The 11,979-nt window shown below is 44.4% G+C and overlaps 1 protein-coding gene across 1 annotated transcript in view; it reads right to left on the bottom strand.

Moving 5' to 3' along the window:
• The window catches only part of mthfd1l (methylenetetrahydrofolate dehydrogenase (NADP+ dependent) 1 like), a 63,661-nt gene that overhangs the window by 47,661 nt on the left and 4,021 nt on the right, over positions 1-11,979 (bottom strand). Inside the window, exons 6-15 of the mRNA XM_036549740.1 lie at positions 11,854-11,954; positions 10,393-10,529; positions 9,848-9,952; positions 9,441-9,500; positions 9,155-9,252; positions 8,117-8,290; positions 3,544-3,680; positions 3,100-3,146; positions 2,197-2,304; positions 1,825-1,899 (exon numbers count right to left, since the gene is read on the bottom strand). Coding sequence (XP_036405633.1) covers positions 1,825-1,899; positions 2,197-2,304; positions 3,100-3,146; positions 3,544-3,680; positions 8,117-8,290; positions 9,155-9,252; positions 9,441-9,500; positions 9,848-9,952; positions 10,393-10,529; positions 11,854-11,954 — 1,042 coding nt within the window. The remainder of the gene's footprint in view (positions 1-1,824; positions 1,900-2,196; positions 2,305-3,099; positions 3,147-3,543; positions 3,681-8,116; positions 8,291-9,154; positions 9,253-9,440; positions 9,501-9,847; positions 9,953-10,392; positions 10,530-11,853; positions 11,955-11,979) is intronic.

The following is an 11,979-nucleotide window of genomic DNA, read 5'->3' on the forward strand; positions in this document are numbered from 1 at the left end:
TACCAGGTTAAATCCACCATTTGGAGGTTCAGCAGAACTCCAGGTTAAATTTGTTTGGGAGACCCAACAACTTCACATACTGTACAGCATGCAAGCACACACAAAAACACACACACACACACAAATATATACTGAATATAAAGTTTTATTAAGATGTTACCCCTTCTCCTTTTCAAAATGTTATTCATGAAGCAAATCAGCTTAAATGCTATATTACGGTCACATTCCAATCTACACCTGTACTCCATGCTCCCCTCAGCAACCCTGAGATCCGGTTAGCGCTCAACCAATGTGCCCTTTCACATAATGTGCTGAGCGCTGATCATAGATCAGTGTTGCTGAAGGAAACAGGGGATTCTTTCGAACTGTAATCTAAGCTATGAATCATGGGAGGTATGGCTTTTTCCAACAACAGTCTGACAGGGTGTAGACATTCCTTTGTCACAAACAAAAACAACATAATCTGATTTAACAAAAAATAACTTGTCGCAGCAGTTGCCTCTAGCAACACTTGAAGATGTGCATCTCTACATATTTATACAGTGAGAAGACGGGATAAAGTCTGTGATAATAAAGAAGCTAACAGAACAGGGTGGCTGTTCAGCTTGGCACATGCGCACACACCAATAAACAAGCACTGAACTGGGGCCCACTGCATACAATGAAGCACCCATGAACCCCACACAGGAAAGCCTTGGCTTCACTGTACACACAGAAAATAAACACAGCAATACCGTGACATTTCCATGGGTATCTGTGCAATGGCAGTGCTTGCCCCTGGCTTAACCCTGTACAGAACCATCTTCCAGCCATGAGGAGTGGATCTGTGGACTAACTGCCAGAGTGCTGACCCTAATCGAGCAGTCCCCATTCTAGCATCGCACTGCTTCTGCTGAGTTTGTACTAACACGAAACTCAGGAACAAAATCATAACACCCACATCACTACGTCTGTGGAATAAAAAGAATCTCTTTCAGTCACTGCCAAGGAAGTCAGTTACTGCCTGTACTGTGCAGGAATTGAAGGACATTGATTTCCTTGTAAAACGGTAATAAAAGTATCTCAAAGCGACCATGATTTCGGGCTGTCCAACATTTCACACCATGACATACTTCATCTTTGTGCTGTCAGGGCTGTTTACCAGGACGTTGCAGGTCTGAAGCCCAGACTGCAGCTATATACTTTTGCACCTACAGTAAATATTGAAATATGAAGATGTACAATATGTCACATGTTTTTCTGAAGAGTAACTGCTAAACAAATGAATAATGAAGAGCACTCTGGTACTTTTCCTTGATGGCAATCTCCTTTCTCTCACACCAGTTCTGTCTCACAAGCATTCAGGGGCCCAGGCGCAAATTCTCCACTCTCATGAATATTTTACATCCTGAACTTTTCAACTTCTGCACAGTGAAGTCGGGTCATCTCTAAACATCCCATTGTTTACAAGTCTCTGTAAGTCGCCTGTTCAAAGCAGTCCCCCCACCCCGTACTTTCGATTCCGCTGATATTGTTCAGATTTCGCTATTCAGGCGTTAGGAAAACAGTGGAAACTGCAGACAGGGTTGGACTTTTTTCTTCATCCCTCAAAATGGCATCAACAATGAGGAATTAAATGAATAATGAAAACACACTAAAAAATTGAGACACAAGGGAATGTTTGATTACCTGCTCCATGATGCCACCTAGTGGAAGTCTTAGAAATTGAACTAAACAAAAAAGAAGGATTTCCAAACTATATACAGCAGACAAAAAGTCTGAATTTATCATTGATATCGACTGCTTTGCTTGCTGCTCACTAAACAAAGAGGAAGACAGGCTTACCTGTAATCTGGCTATCTGTATGGGAGAGAACTTCCTTGCGCCATTAACGGAGGGTACCAGCCTGCTATACAATGCCTGATGAGAGGACAAGAATGAAACCAGTCAGATTCTAGCACACAGCTATTACATTACCACCTGTGCTGCTCACTGAAACACAGAAACTACAGACCAAAAGCACCTATTCATATACAAACATTCTTGCACTCATTTAAAAGCCTTGCTCTGCTTCTTTGTACATATACAATTCTGCTCATTCAGCCTCAACTGCACCTGGCAAGGGTCAGTGGTCTGAATAAATATGAATATATATGGTGATTGCAATTGGTGTACTGCTGTACCCAGCTGTGATGTCATCATCATGTCACACCATACCTTGTCAGACTGTGTGGCTTCGTGCAGGATCCTGGCATCGATGGCTGCGGCCACCAGGTTGTTGGCAGCGGTGATGGCATGAATGTCCCCCGTCAGGTGAAGGTTGAACTGAGGACAGAGGAGTTCATTCATTAGCTAAAACATGGGAGTTTTCCTGATAAACAACAACAAATTCACAAGTACCAAGTACCATGGAAGGTGATCCCGTTCATATATTTATTTATACAAAAAAACCAAAAATGGGGTCAGATTTTACAGTGGTAATGTCATTTTCTGACAGTTTTTAAGGAATTCAGAATTTAATCCAATTTCATATCCATGGCATAAAAATGGCTGCTGACTTTCACATGAAATGATGTAAAATGGCAGTTTGAATCAGACATTTATCAAAAAAGGAGGTGGATTCCTTCAGCCCTTAAATGCCTTCATAAAGCTCAAATGCCTACAGAAACCCTTCCATCATACAACAATACAGGCCAGGCAGCTGAACCAATCATTGAATTCATTTTGTTTTCATAGCTTTGGGAAAGAAATGCACCAAGGATCACATTTTTATCATTACTGCGTCCTAAATTGGAGGCCATCCGGAGGCACGAGGCACTCACACTCAGCGCACTTCCTTCACAAGGTAAAGCACGACACGCATTTAATAAAGAAACAATCAGCAGAGGCGAGAGGACCTCTCTGCAGACAGCGTGTCCTAGCGTGGGGGACAGGGCCCTGCAAAACGCCTGATCCGCGGAACCTCCCGGGCTTTTGAAGTCCGCTGTGTCCTTTCTTCACAGGGCAATAAGCCCCTCGTGGAAAAGGCAGTGTAAAAGCGCAGCAGGCAGGGCCGGCTTTGAGGCTGCCGGTGACCTGGCTGACAGGGTCATGTGACAGTGATTAGAGGGGCTTGCTTACCTCCTCCATAGGGATGACCTGGGCATATCCCCCTCCTGCTGCTCCCCCTGGTATGAAGAGAAGACAGTAAACACGCAAGGCATTGTGGGACGAGAGGGTCATACGGCCCTGCTGCCTGCTCAGTCCTCTACACAGGGTGCAGTCATGGGTACATAGATACAGGCGAGGGTACAGCAGGGTGTCACACGCAGAGTGAGGGAGAGGCAGAGAGGCAGGGATCAACAGCCGACAACACAAACACACTCATACAAACGCATCCCACAACACAAACACACTCTTACATACACACACTCTGCCCCACAACACAAACACACTCCTACACATACTGCCCAACGACAAAAACACACTCCTACATACACATCCCACAACACAAAGCACACGCACACAAACACACACTCTTACACAAACATACACATGGATGAAGGGGTTGTTTAGGAGTCCCACCTTTGACCCCGAAGGTGGGCCCTTGTGAGGGCTGTCTCAGACAGGCGAAGGAGTTGAGCTTTAGGTGGGCGGTCAGAGCCTGCACCAGGCCAATGGTCACTGTGCTCTTCCCTTCTCCGAGAGGGGTGGGGGTTATCCTGGGTTGGGACACAAGGAGGGAGAGAGAAACTTAAACCAGAGCCTGACCTGAACACTTTAAAACCAGAATCCAACATGGTACAAAGATAATAACTATGTGTTACATGACCCAGTCTGATCCCCACTTGACGAGGATTACATTACTTTTCTGACATCTAGCCCAATCTAACCCAACCCATGTACTACAATGCAGTTACAGACCTAAACCGCCCAAATCCAATGTATTTCTTTAGGTTCTGTCGCATTTGGGTTGGGTTGCAGGCATTTAATGCAGATGCTGCATGAAAGAAGACTGTTTCAACAGCATGGCAAGTCCAACCAGACGCTTTCCCTGGGATTTATTTTCTCACAGAGGCAACCCTCTGAGAGGAGACCTGTAACTCATAACAAGTGACAAAACCATTCAAAGAGAGAAGAATGACACCTGCCTTAAGGAGGACAAATGATTCTGTTTTGCCGCAGTATTATCAGAATAATTCGCTTTAAGGACTAGCGATGAGTGCATGGCCTCAACCTCCGACAGCATTGGATTAACATGAGAAGGGGTGAAGGAGTACGATCTTGCACTGAGGCGCACGTGTGGTGGATACCCGGGTTAGAGACTGTATCATCTGACAAAATGAGTAATGAGATTTGAATGAGGGTATTGCATGTCTACAGCTAATGATATTAGATTTGTTCATGTGATCTTATTAGTGTGGTACTAATAAACTGATGTTGCTCACCCGTAGTAAATACTGTATGAGACAGTGAAAAATCCCCATGTCCATTGCTAAATGGGGCACTATGTGAAAAGCATGGGGTTGACGCCTACATCAAAACATACTGTAAAACACTGTATATGTTTTAGTACAGAAAATACAAAAAAACATGTCATGAATGTGTTTTAGTCTCTCGTGCCTTCTACATGTCCTTGAAAGACGCTCAGAAAACAGACAAATACTCAGATGCACATGACATCCACATGTAAAGCCAGGGGAGAATGGCAATCTCCTCACAATGAGAGGGAACCTGTGATAACTACAAATGAATCAAATCTCTGCATACATTTACTTTTCAAATGTATCCCACCATAAAACAGAGGGTTTTAATGATGGTCGTGAATAAGACAGTTACTCTCTCATGATGTGCTGATAATATTTTTTTTTAATGTGAAAGTGAAGTTTTTCCCAGGCACTGAAATAAGCACCACTACTTAAAGGCTCCAGTGGAAAGTGCATGTCTTCCATTTGTTCGATAATATAAGTGCCCTTGCAGCACGAAAATAGGCATTGAATGTATGGAGATGAGTGTTCTCATGTTGTGTTTGTGGGAGTTTTAATGCAGCAGTCAGTTACTTCAAAACATGGAGACCTTGAGCTTTCAAACTGACTGCATGACATGACCCACACATCCAGAATCAGACTTTCTCTGATTTTAAAGGTCTGCTAAGGCTCTTCTGTAAAAAGAAGAGCATCCCCTTTGTAACCTAGTATAACCTAACTGTGACTTAAAATTTATTTTAATTGAGGCAGTAAAGCTCAGTAAGTATACACTGGTGGACCCTGTCAAAATCCACTTAAAGACTGTGCGTACATCCTAACAAACACTTTCCTTGGGTTCAGATAAAAAGCTAGGAGCCCTCTACAGCCCTCCCCCACTGGGCCCATGCAGAGAGCAAAGCTCCACAGCGCTGTCCCAAACCTGAATGGGGTCTGTGAACCACAGTCTGCGTCAACAACTGCTTTCACATCAAAGGCAAAAACGAAATGAAACACTGCATCTCAGCGACACACAGCAGGGGAGGGGACAAAAACCACACCAAATTCCACCGGCGCTCACCGGTCAGCCAGAGGACTGTCGTTTTGTCCTCCGTGCTGTCCTAGAAGTGAGCGGGACTTTGCACACGCACTCCAATGGTGAACGGTCTTTTGCACTAGGGGGGAGGGGGGCAGGGGGTAGTGGAGGGGATGAATACAGAGGCCACTCTGTGCTGCCAAGCTCCCCCGGTCTCCAGGCTTTCTTCTCCCAGGCCCCTGCGTGGGGTGGGTAAGGGGGGGACACGCTCTCTTGGCAGAGATCTACAAAGGCATGCCTGCCTCAGACATTAATTGCCGTGGACCTTCAGACCAAGGGCTCTGTAACAAAGAGAGCCCCTTGAGCGGGTGCGCGGAGGGGAGGGGAGGGGACGGCCATTCCTGCACGGCTGCCAGCGGGGCCTGCTCCTTCCCAAACATTACGGGAGCGGCAGGCCCTCGCCCCCCTGTCCTGTCAGACCGGCGCTATTCACACGGAGATAAAAGGGGGTACGCCGCATGCAAAGGCATCTGGACTCGGGGCCTGCCAAAAGATAAGCCCTCGGTCACTACCTCTTTTCGGGGGGGTGGGGGGGGATCCGACAGACTGCCCAGAAACTACCGGTTATTGCGGCGAGTTGAAAAGGAAAATGTAGAAGGCAGTTAGTTCATCTTGCAGCACTCTGCCATTGAGGGCAGGGGCCTGGGCAATGTACCCATGTCCACGCTTGCGGTTCTGTGCCTGGCTGATACTGGAGCTACAGTCTCAACAGGAAGCTTCTTACTGTGACTCACAATGGGCACGGAGTGACTCACGACCTCAGTGACGTCACAACACTCCCAACCAGTCAAGTATTTGCAAGTCATAAATGTATCAATTTCTGTACAATATCATTCTTGGAGCTGTGCTTAGGTTAATCTAACAACTAGTGCTTGTATTTTTATTGCATTTGCAACCACATCCAATAAGTAAGCAATGAAACCAAACACTTATTTGTGATAATAAAAAGACAAGAAAGAAAACAAGAAAAGTACAAAAAATAAGATCAATTTGCCTCTAAGAGACTCTCAGTTCAACCTCATGTGAGTTCAGTTGTATTGTTTAAGTCCAGAAAGGGGGAGTCCTTTTGAACCTACTCATGTATCAGGGCAACAGTGGGGTGGGGTAGCTAGTGATCTAGACTTGCAATTCAGCAGATCTTAAACTGAACAGCTTCAGTAAATATTCAGCTACATAAACAAATAATGTACAAATATTACAAAAAAGGTTATCAAAGCCTTCTTGGTTATGGGCTTCTGCTAAGCAAACAATCACAGAGGACCAATGTGTAAGCAGTTCATTAGCTACCTTGCTTCTTCAAGGTCACACAACCTAATAATAGGAGGCCTATATGAGATGTTTATTAGCATCAAACACATTATCTGAAGGTCAGCCAGTTTGCCTCCACCTGAAGGATTGTACCATGAGAAAAATCGATAGCAACGTAGCCACTGCAAGGACTAACATCAGCACCATATCCCTATGCTTGCCAGTCAACCTCTGATTGAATACACTGCACTTACAATAATGTTGATGTACAGGAATTTATGACAGGTCAAATAGGACATGGCATCGTTTGCCTATTTAATGTCCATTCCAACTGAGACCTAACTAAACATAACATTGAATTGAAATGTGTAGGTAGAACCGAAAGCTGATACCACAGGATACCACTGTAAATAATTACGATGCACTCATTAGACCTTACAAGAGCAAAGTCTGCAGCAAGAATAGGATTACCATTTTCAGAACTAACGAAAAAAAAATCAGCAGATAAAACATGCCCTAAACTTGTCATCAGTGCCTCTCGCTCCCCATTAAAGCGGCGCCATCAGAGATCTGCGGCGACCAATGTTTTATGGGCAAACGACTACCCTGTCATCCTGATCCAGGACTCCTGTGAGTGCAGTTCAGCTCCGCGTCATTACAGTGATATCATTTTTCCACTACAGAGCACTGCAGTGGACATCAGCTCATTCACTCAAAATGCCAAAATTACCTTGAATAGGCAGCTAGAGACATCACCACATTGTAATTATAAAGCACTAATAAAGCACAATTAACACTACCTGGCATCATTTACTCTCCTCTGTTAATAACACACTACAGACTACACTACACTACTGCACATTCATTTCTCTATATGATAAGATAAAACAGAATAATGTCATTCATGTGCCATTGCTGCCAGCACACACACACAGTAGTGATATATACAAAAAGAACAAAGAAATCAAAATTCTTTATGTTTAAAAGCGCAGATTGTCGTTTTTCCAAGATCACATTGCATTCTACCCAGTCAAATCTGATTTTTATCAGTGGAACTTATAAGTATTATGCATCATTACTTACAAGTATTATTACTATGATCAATTGTATCAAATATGTGAGTTAGTGTTGTAAACCTAAAATGGATACATATTTGGAGATTTTGTCAACATTTAAGCATTCTAATTACTTGACTGCTGCTATGTACTGAGCTTAGATGGTGCTGGAGCGCATTTCTGACGATCTTGCAGTTTTCAGTCTTTGGCAGCATCAGACTTGCCATCAGAACGCAGACGCGTTCAGTGATGTTGTCACAGAAAGCGAATGACAGTGGGATTGTGCATTTACTCACCCGGCCACCAGGACATATTTCCCATCAGGCTGTTCTTTCAGCCTGTCTAGGAGAGAGAGACGCACTTTGGCTTTGGTTTGGCCGTAGGCTTCGATTTCATCCGTCAGCAAGCCAATCTCCTTGGCGAGCTGGTCGATGGCCTTTGGGGTCTGGGCCCGTGAAATCTCAATGTCACTGGATTTGTGTGAGATGGAAAAAGTTGAGGTCACAATGTCTAAAAAGGTCCCAATAATTCAATGAAAAATTAGCTTTCTGGGAGACATAGTCTCTGACACTTATTAATGAACTACTCTTCCCTTCACAGCAACTAACAAAATACAGAGCATTTTCTGATAACGTCATCTCTCTTGCCTGTTTGCAGTGAGATGTCATTTTGCTGTCACTGACAGGGATTATTGAGCTTTTTTTCAATGAAGTTTCTAAATTGCTAACTTTGATATCTCTCTAGATAAAACAAGTACACAAAACACAAGCAAAACCACAACAGAGTCCTTCACAGAGGGCTGCTTAAGATTACCAAGATAGGATAATCATGTCTTTGGCTGCAGCTGCAGGAAGCAGCCCTATAAGTGGCAGTGCTCATTGCTCACATTCAGTATCTGCCTTGGCAGGGAACAGCAGCAACAATGGTCCACAAAGGGGGTTAAAAGGCATGTTCTGTGTCTGTCAGTTGTGGGAGAGTGAGGCTTTTGAACACAGAAGGAGATGGAGACATCGTGCATTGTCGATGACTCACTGATCAGAATGGGTGGGAGTCTTACCCTGCGGGAAGGTACGCCTTTTGACTGGTTTGTGTGAGTCAATGACTGACAGCCTATGAGGCATTCATGAAACCTCACTGTACCACCACTGCTGTTTAGGTCTTTTGACTCCTTATGTTTTTTTGCTTGTGTTGTACTCTACCTCACTTGTAAGTTGCTTTGGATAAAAGGGTCTGACAAATGAATAAACGCAAATGTAATAAATGTAGGTCTGGATCAGTTTTTGTGCAAGGAGACCACTGACATCTCGGAACAGGGAAACAGGTTTAGGCCTTACCTGGGCACAGGTGAGAGCGGCTGTAGTTTCAGACAGCGCAGTTTCCATTGCTTGTACTGCTGCTGCTGGATCCACCTTGTACTGCTACTCACTACATTCTGTTGAGAAGGGGAGAAAATAACTACATTAACTCTTGGAGTATCAATCCAGCTGCTGCTAGCAACATCCTTTTCAAAATGAGGTGAGGTGCTTTTCAGAAAAACAAAGCAGGCATTCCAAACATCAATAACTGACATCGATGAAGGAGTAATGCAGGGATTAAACACAGTGACAGAGAGGGACCTACCTGCATTCTTAAAGCCGCAGCCAAAGGCCCTACCCCGGTCGCCTTGGACATTTCCATCATCTGACCAGGAAAGTTCACCTCCTCTGAGAAGTGAATGTTATTGGACAACAAAATAAGAACCAGAGATCAACCTGGTGTTCACGCAATTTTTCTCAACCATTTCCATAAATTAGTAGCTTCACTCTTCTCCAGTTATGAATTGAAAATTACCAGCTCAATCCAATCCAGGACAATGGGAAAATGTAAGGAGAGGTCATAAGGTCAAGGCATGAGGAACATTACAAATAACTTCCAGAGGTATCAGGACATTACTCTAAAAAGTGTGCAGATCATTACAGGCTTAATAGGAGACAGTTATGAGCTGGCTGGGGCTGTTAAAAACCTGGGCAATGCCACGTACCTGACACCAGAGCAGGGCTGCAGTTGATGACAGCTGCTCCAGGTCGAACCCAGGCGGGCGGCACACTCATGTTCCCCCTGCTGGTCACCACGACAACATCTGCCTGCAGAACCTAGCACAAACAGATAGGTTAGGGCGCAAAGAAAGATGGAACCCCTGAGGGAAAGCATATCAATTCAAGACATGTCCACCTGAGCGATTGCTTTCAGTTTCCGAACTGTCAAAACACAGGTCAGCAAACACAAAGGAAAAAAAAAGATTTAGTAGAGCTTAGATAAAGTAAATAGATATTTCCCCTCAGCATTCCCTGTCTCATGACATTTCAAAACAAACTGAAAAATTTATATGTTATTTCATATGTGATTTCTATATCTGAGGAAGTACTGCCACCTTGTGGTTCAATCATAAACTTTTTTCTCACCGTCACATGAAGGCAAAAGTAAGCGAAATGTATGAGTATCAGTATTTGACCTAATTACATTTACTGTAAGCGGCACTGAAGTGCGACACTCAGTGGACAGCAGTGTAACAGCCTTATGCATGAAAAAGCACCTGCTTCTGAAGGCTGTCCGCGTTCCACAAGCTGCTCAGCACCACCATCTCGCGGGAGTGCAGCAGCCCCTGCAGGGCCACCTCCAGGGGCCCGTTCTCACCCAGAATCACCGCTGTCTTTCCCTCCAGAGACACCTCTGTGAAACCATCAGCACAAACACACCGTTATGGACAAAAACCTGAATGCTTCTCCACTGTAACGTATTGGAAGTGTTAGCCATTCATAAGTGTCATAACATCTCCAAAGAATCAAACGAAGTAGAGGATTAGGAATGGATTAGGAATAAGACAGTGCACAACAGCACTGTACTGAGGCAATCGGTTCATGTCATTAGTTTGGCTCTGCTTTGTATTGACAAACATAAGTGTTCTAAAACATAATGCACATGGGTGAAAATTGAACATAATTATGGGAGAAAATAAAGAACTAACTAGTGGTAACTGCACTTGTCTTTTTTTGTCTGCTGTTCAAAAAAAAGTAAGCAACCATGAGCTCATTTTGCAAATTCACTCCACTCCTCCACAGGGTTCATATTATTCTCCCCACACAGACTCAGGGAGAGGGCCCCTGGGGACTGCAGGCGTAGGTGTAAACTGTCTGCCTTGAATAAGGCTCAAAATGCACATTTGACCATTGGCCATTGGCCACCAGCATATGCTTTGAAGGACATTGTGGTAGAGATAGGATCACAGTAAATCAAGCAGGCTAAATGTATATGGCTTACAGATGGTCTGCTGTGCCTTGACCAACAAGCCAGCCAACAAAGGAAACTGACTCACAACCTCCCATGAGATTTGCATAACTGTAGGCCGTTGAAGACCGTTGAAGAGCAAGAATTGTGCTCCAACTCCTACCCTAAAGGTGTGTGAATGGAACCCAAGCAGGGAGATCAAACGATACATACATACATATTCAGCTGAAGACAGAAACTAGTGTGAAATGTTAATGTGAATTTAGGGAGGGGGCATCAGTGCGGTGTAGTGGTGAGGAGCACAGCTCATAACCCAAAGGTTGCTAATTTTCCCAGGTGGGGCACTGCTGTTGTGACCACTAAGTAAATATCCAGTTGTATAAATGGATGATATGTTAAAACTGAAAGCAATGGAATACGAATAAACAAACAAACAAACAGGTATGGCAGTGTGTACTGTAGTGGTGGTGATTAGGGAAGTGGTCTTGTGACCTTAGCATTGCATACTAAAGTCAAAGGGAGGGCACGCAGCTGAACACTTGGGCAAGGCCCAAAACCTGCTGATTTTTCTCTGTAAAAGCTAAATAACTGTGCAAAAGTAACTCAGTATGTTGTCCTGGATAAGGGAATCTGATGGGTAAATGAATGCTACAGTCTGCCAAGTCAGTGTGTTTCAGCTGCACCCATCAGTAAGGGTGTAGTGTTAGGGCACAGTCTTGCGGTTAAGCCTTTATGTGTATGTGTGGTTGTGCCTTGCCTCCAGACTCACCGTGCCTCCCCAGTAACTCCATCACTGCACTGGCGACGGGCGGAACAAAACTCTCATTCAGCTCTCCACGGACAAGTCTCCCAATGTTCAGGTCTGTCACACTGAGGTGGCAAACACACACACATG

The sequence above is a fragment of the Megalops cyprinoides genome, chromosome 17, assembly GCF_013368585.1.
Source record: "Megalops cyprinoides isolate fMegCyp1 chromosome 17, fMegCyp1.pri, whole genome shotgun sequence".
Taxonomy (NCBI): Eukaryota; Metazoa; Chordata; class Actinopteri; order Elopiformes; family Megalopidae; genus Megalops; species Megalops cyprinoides.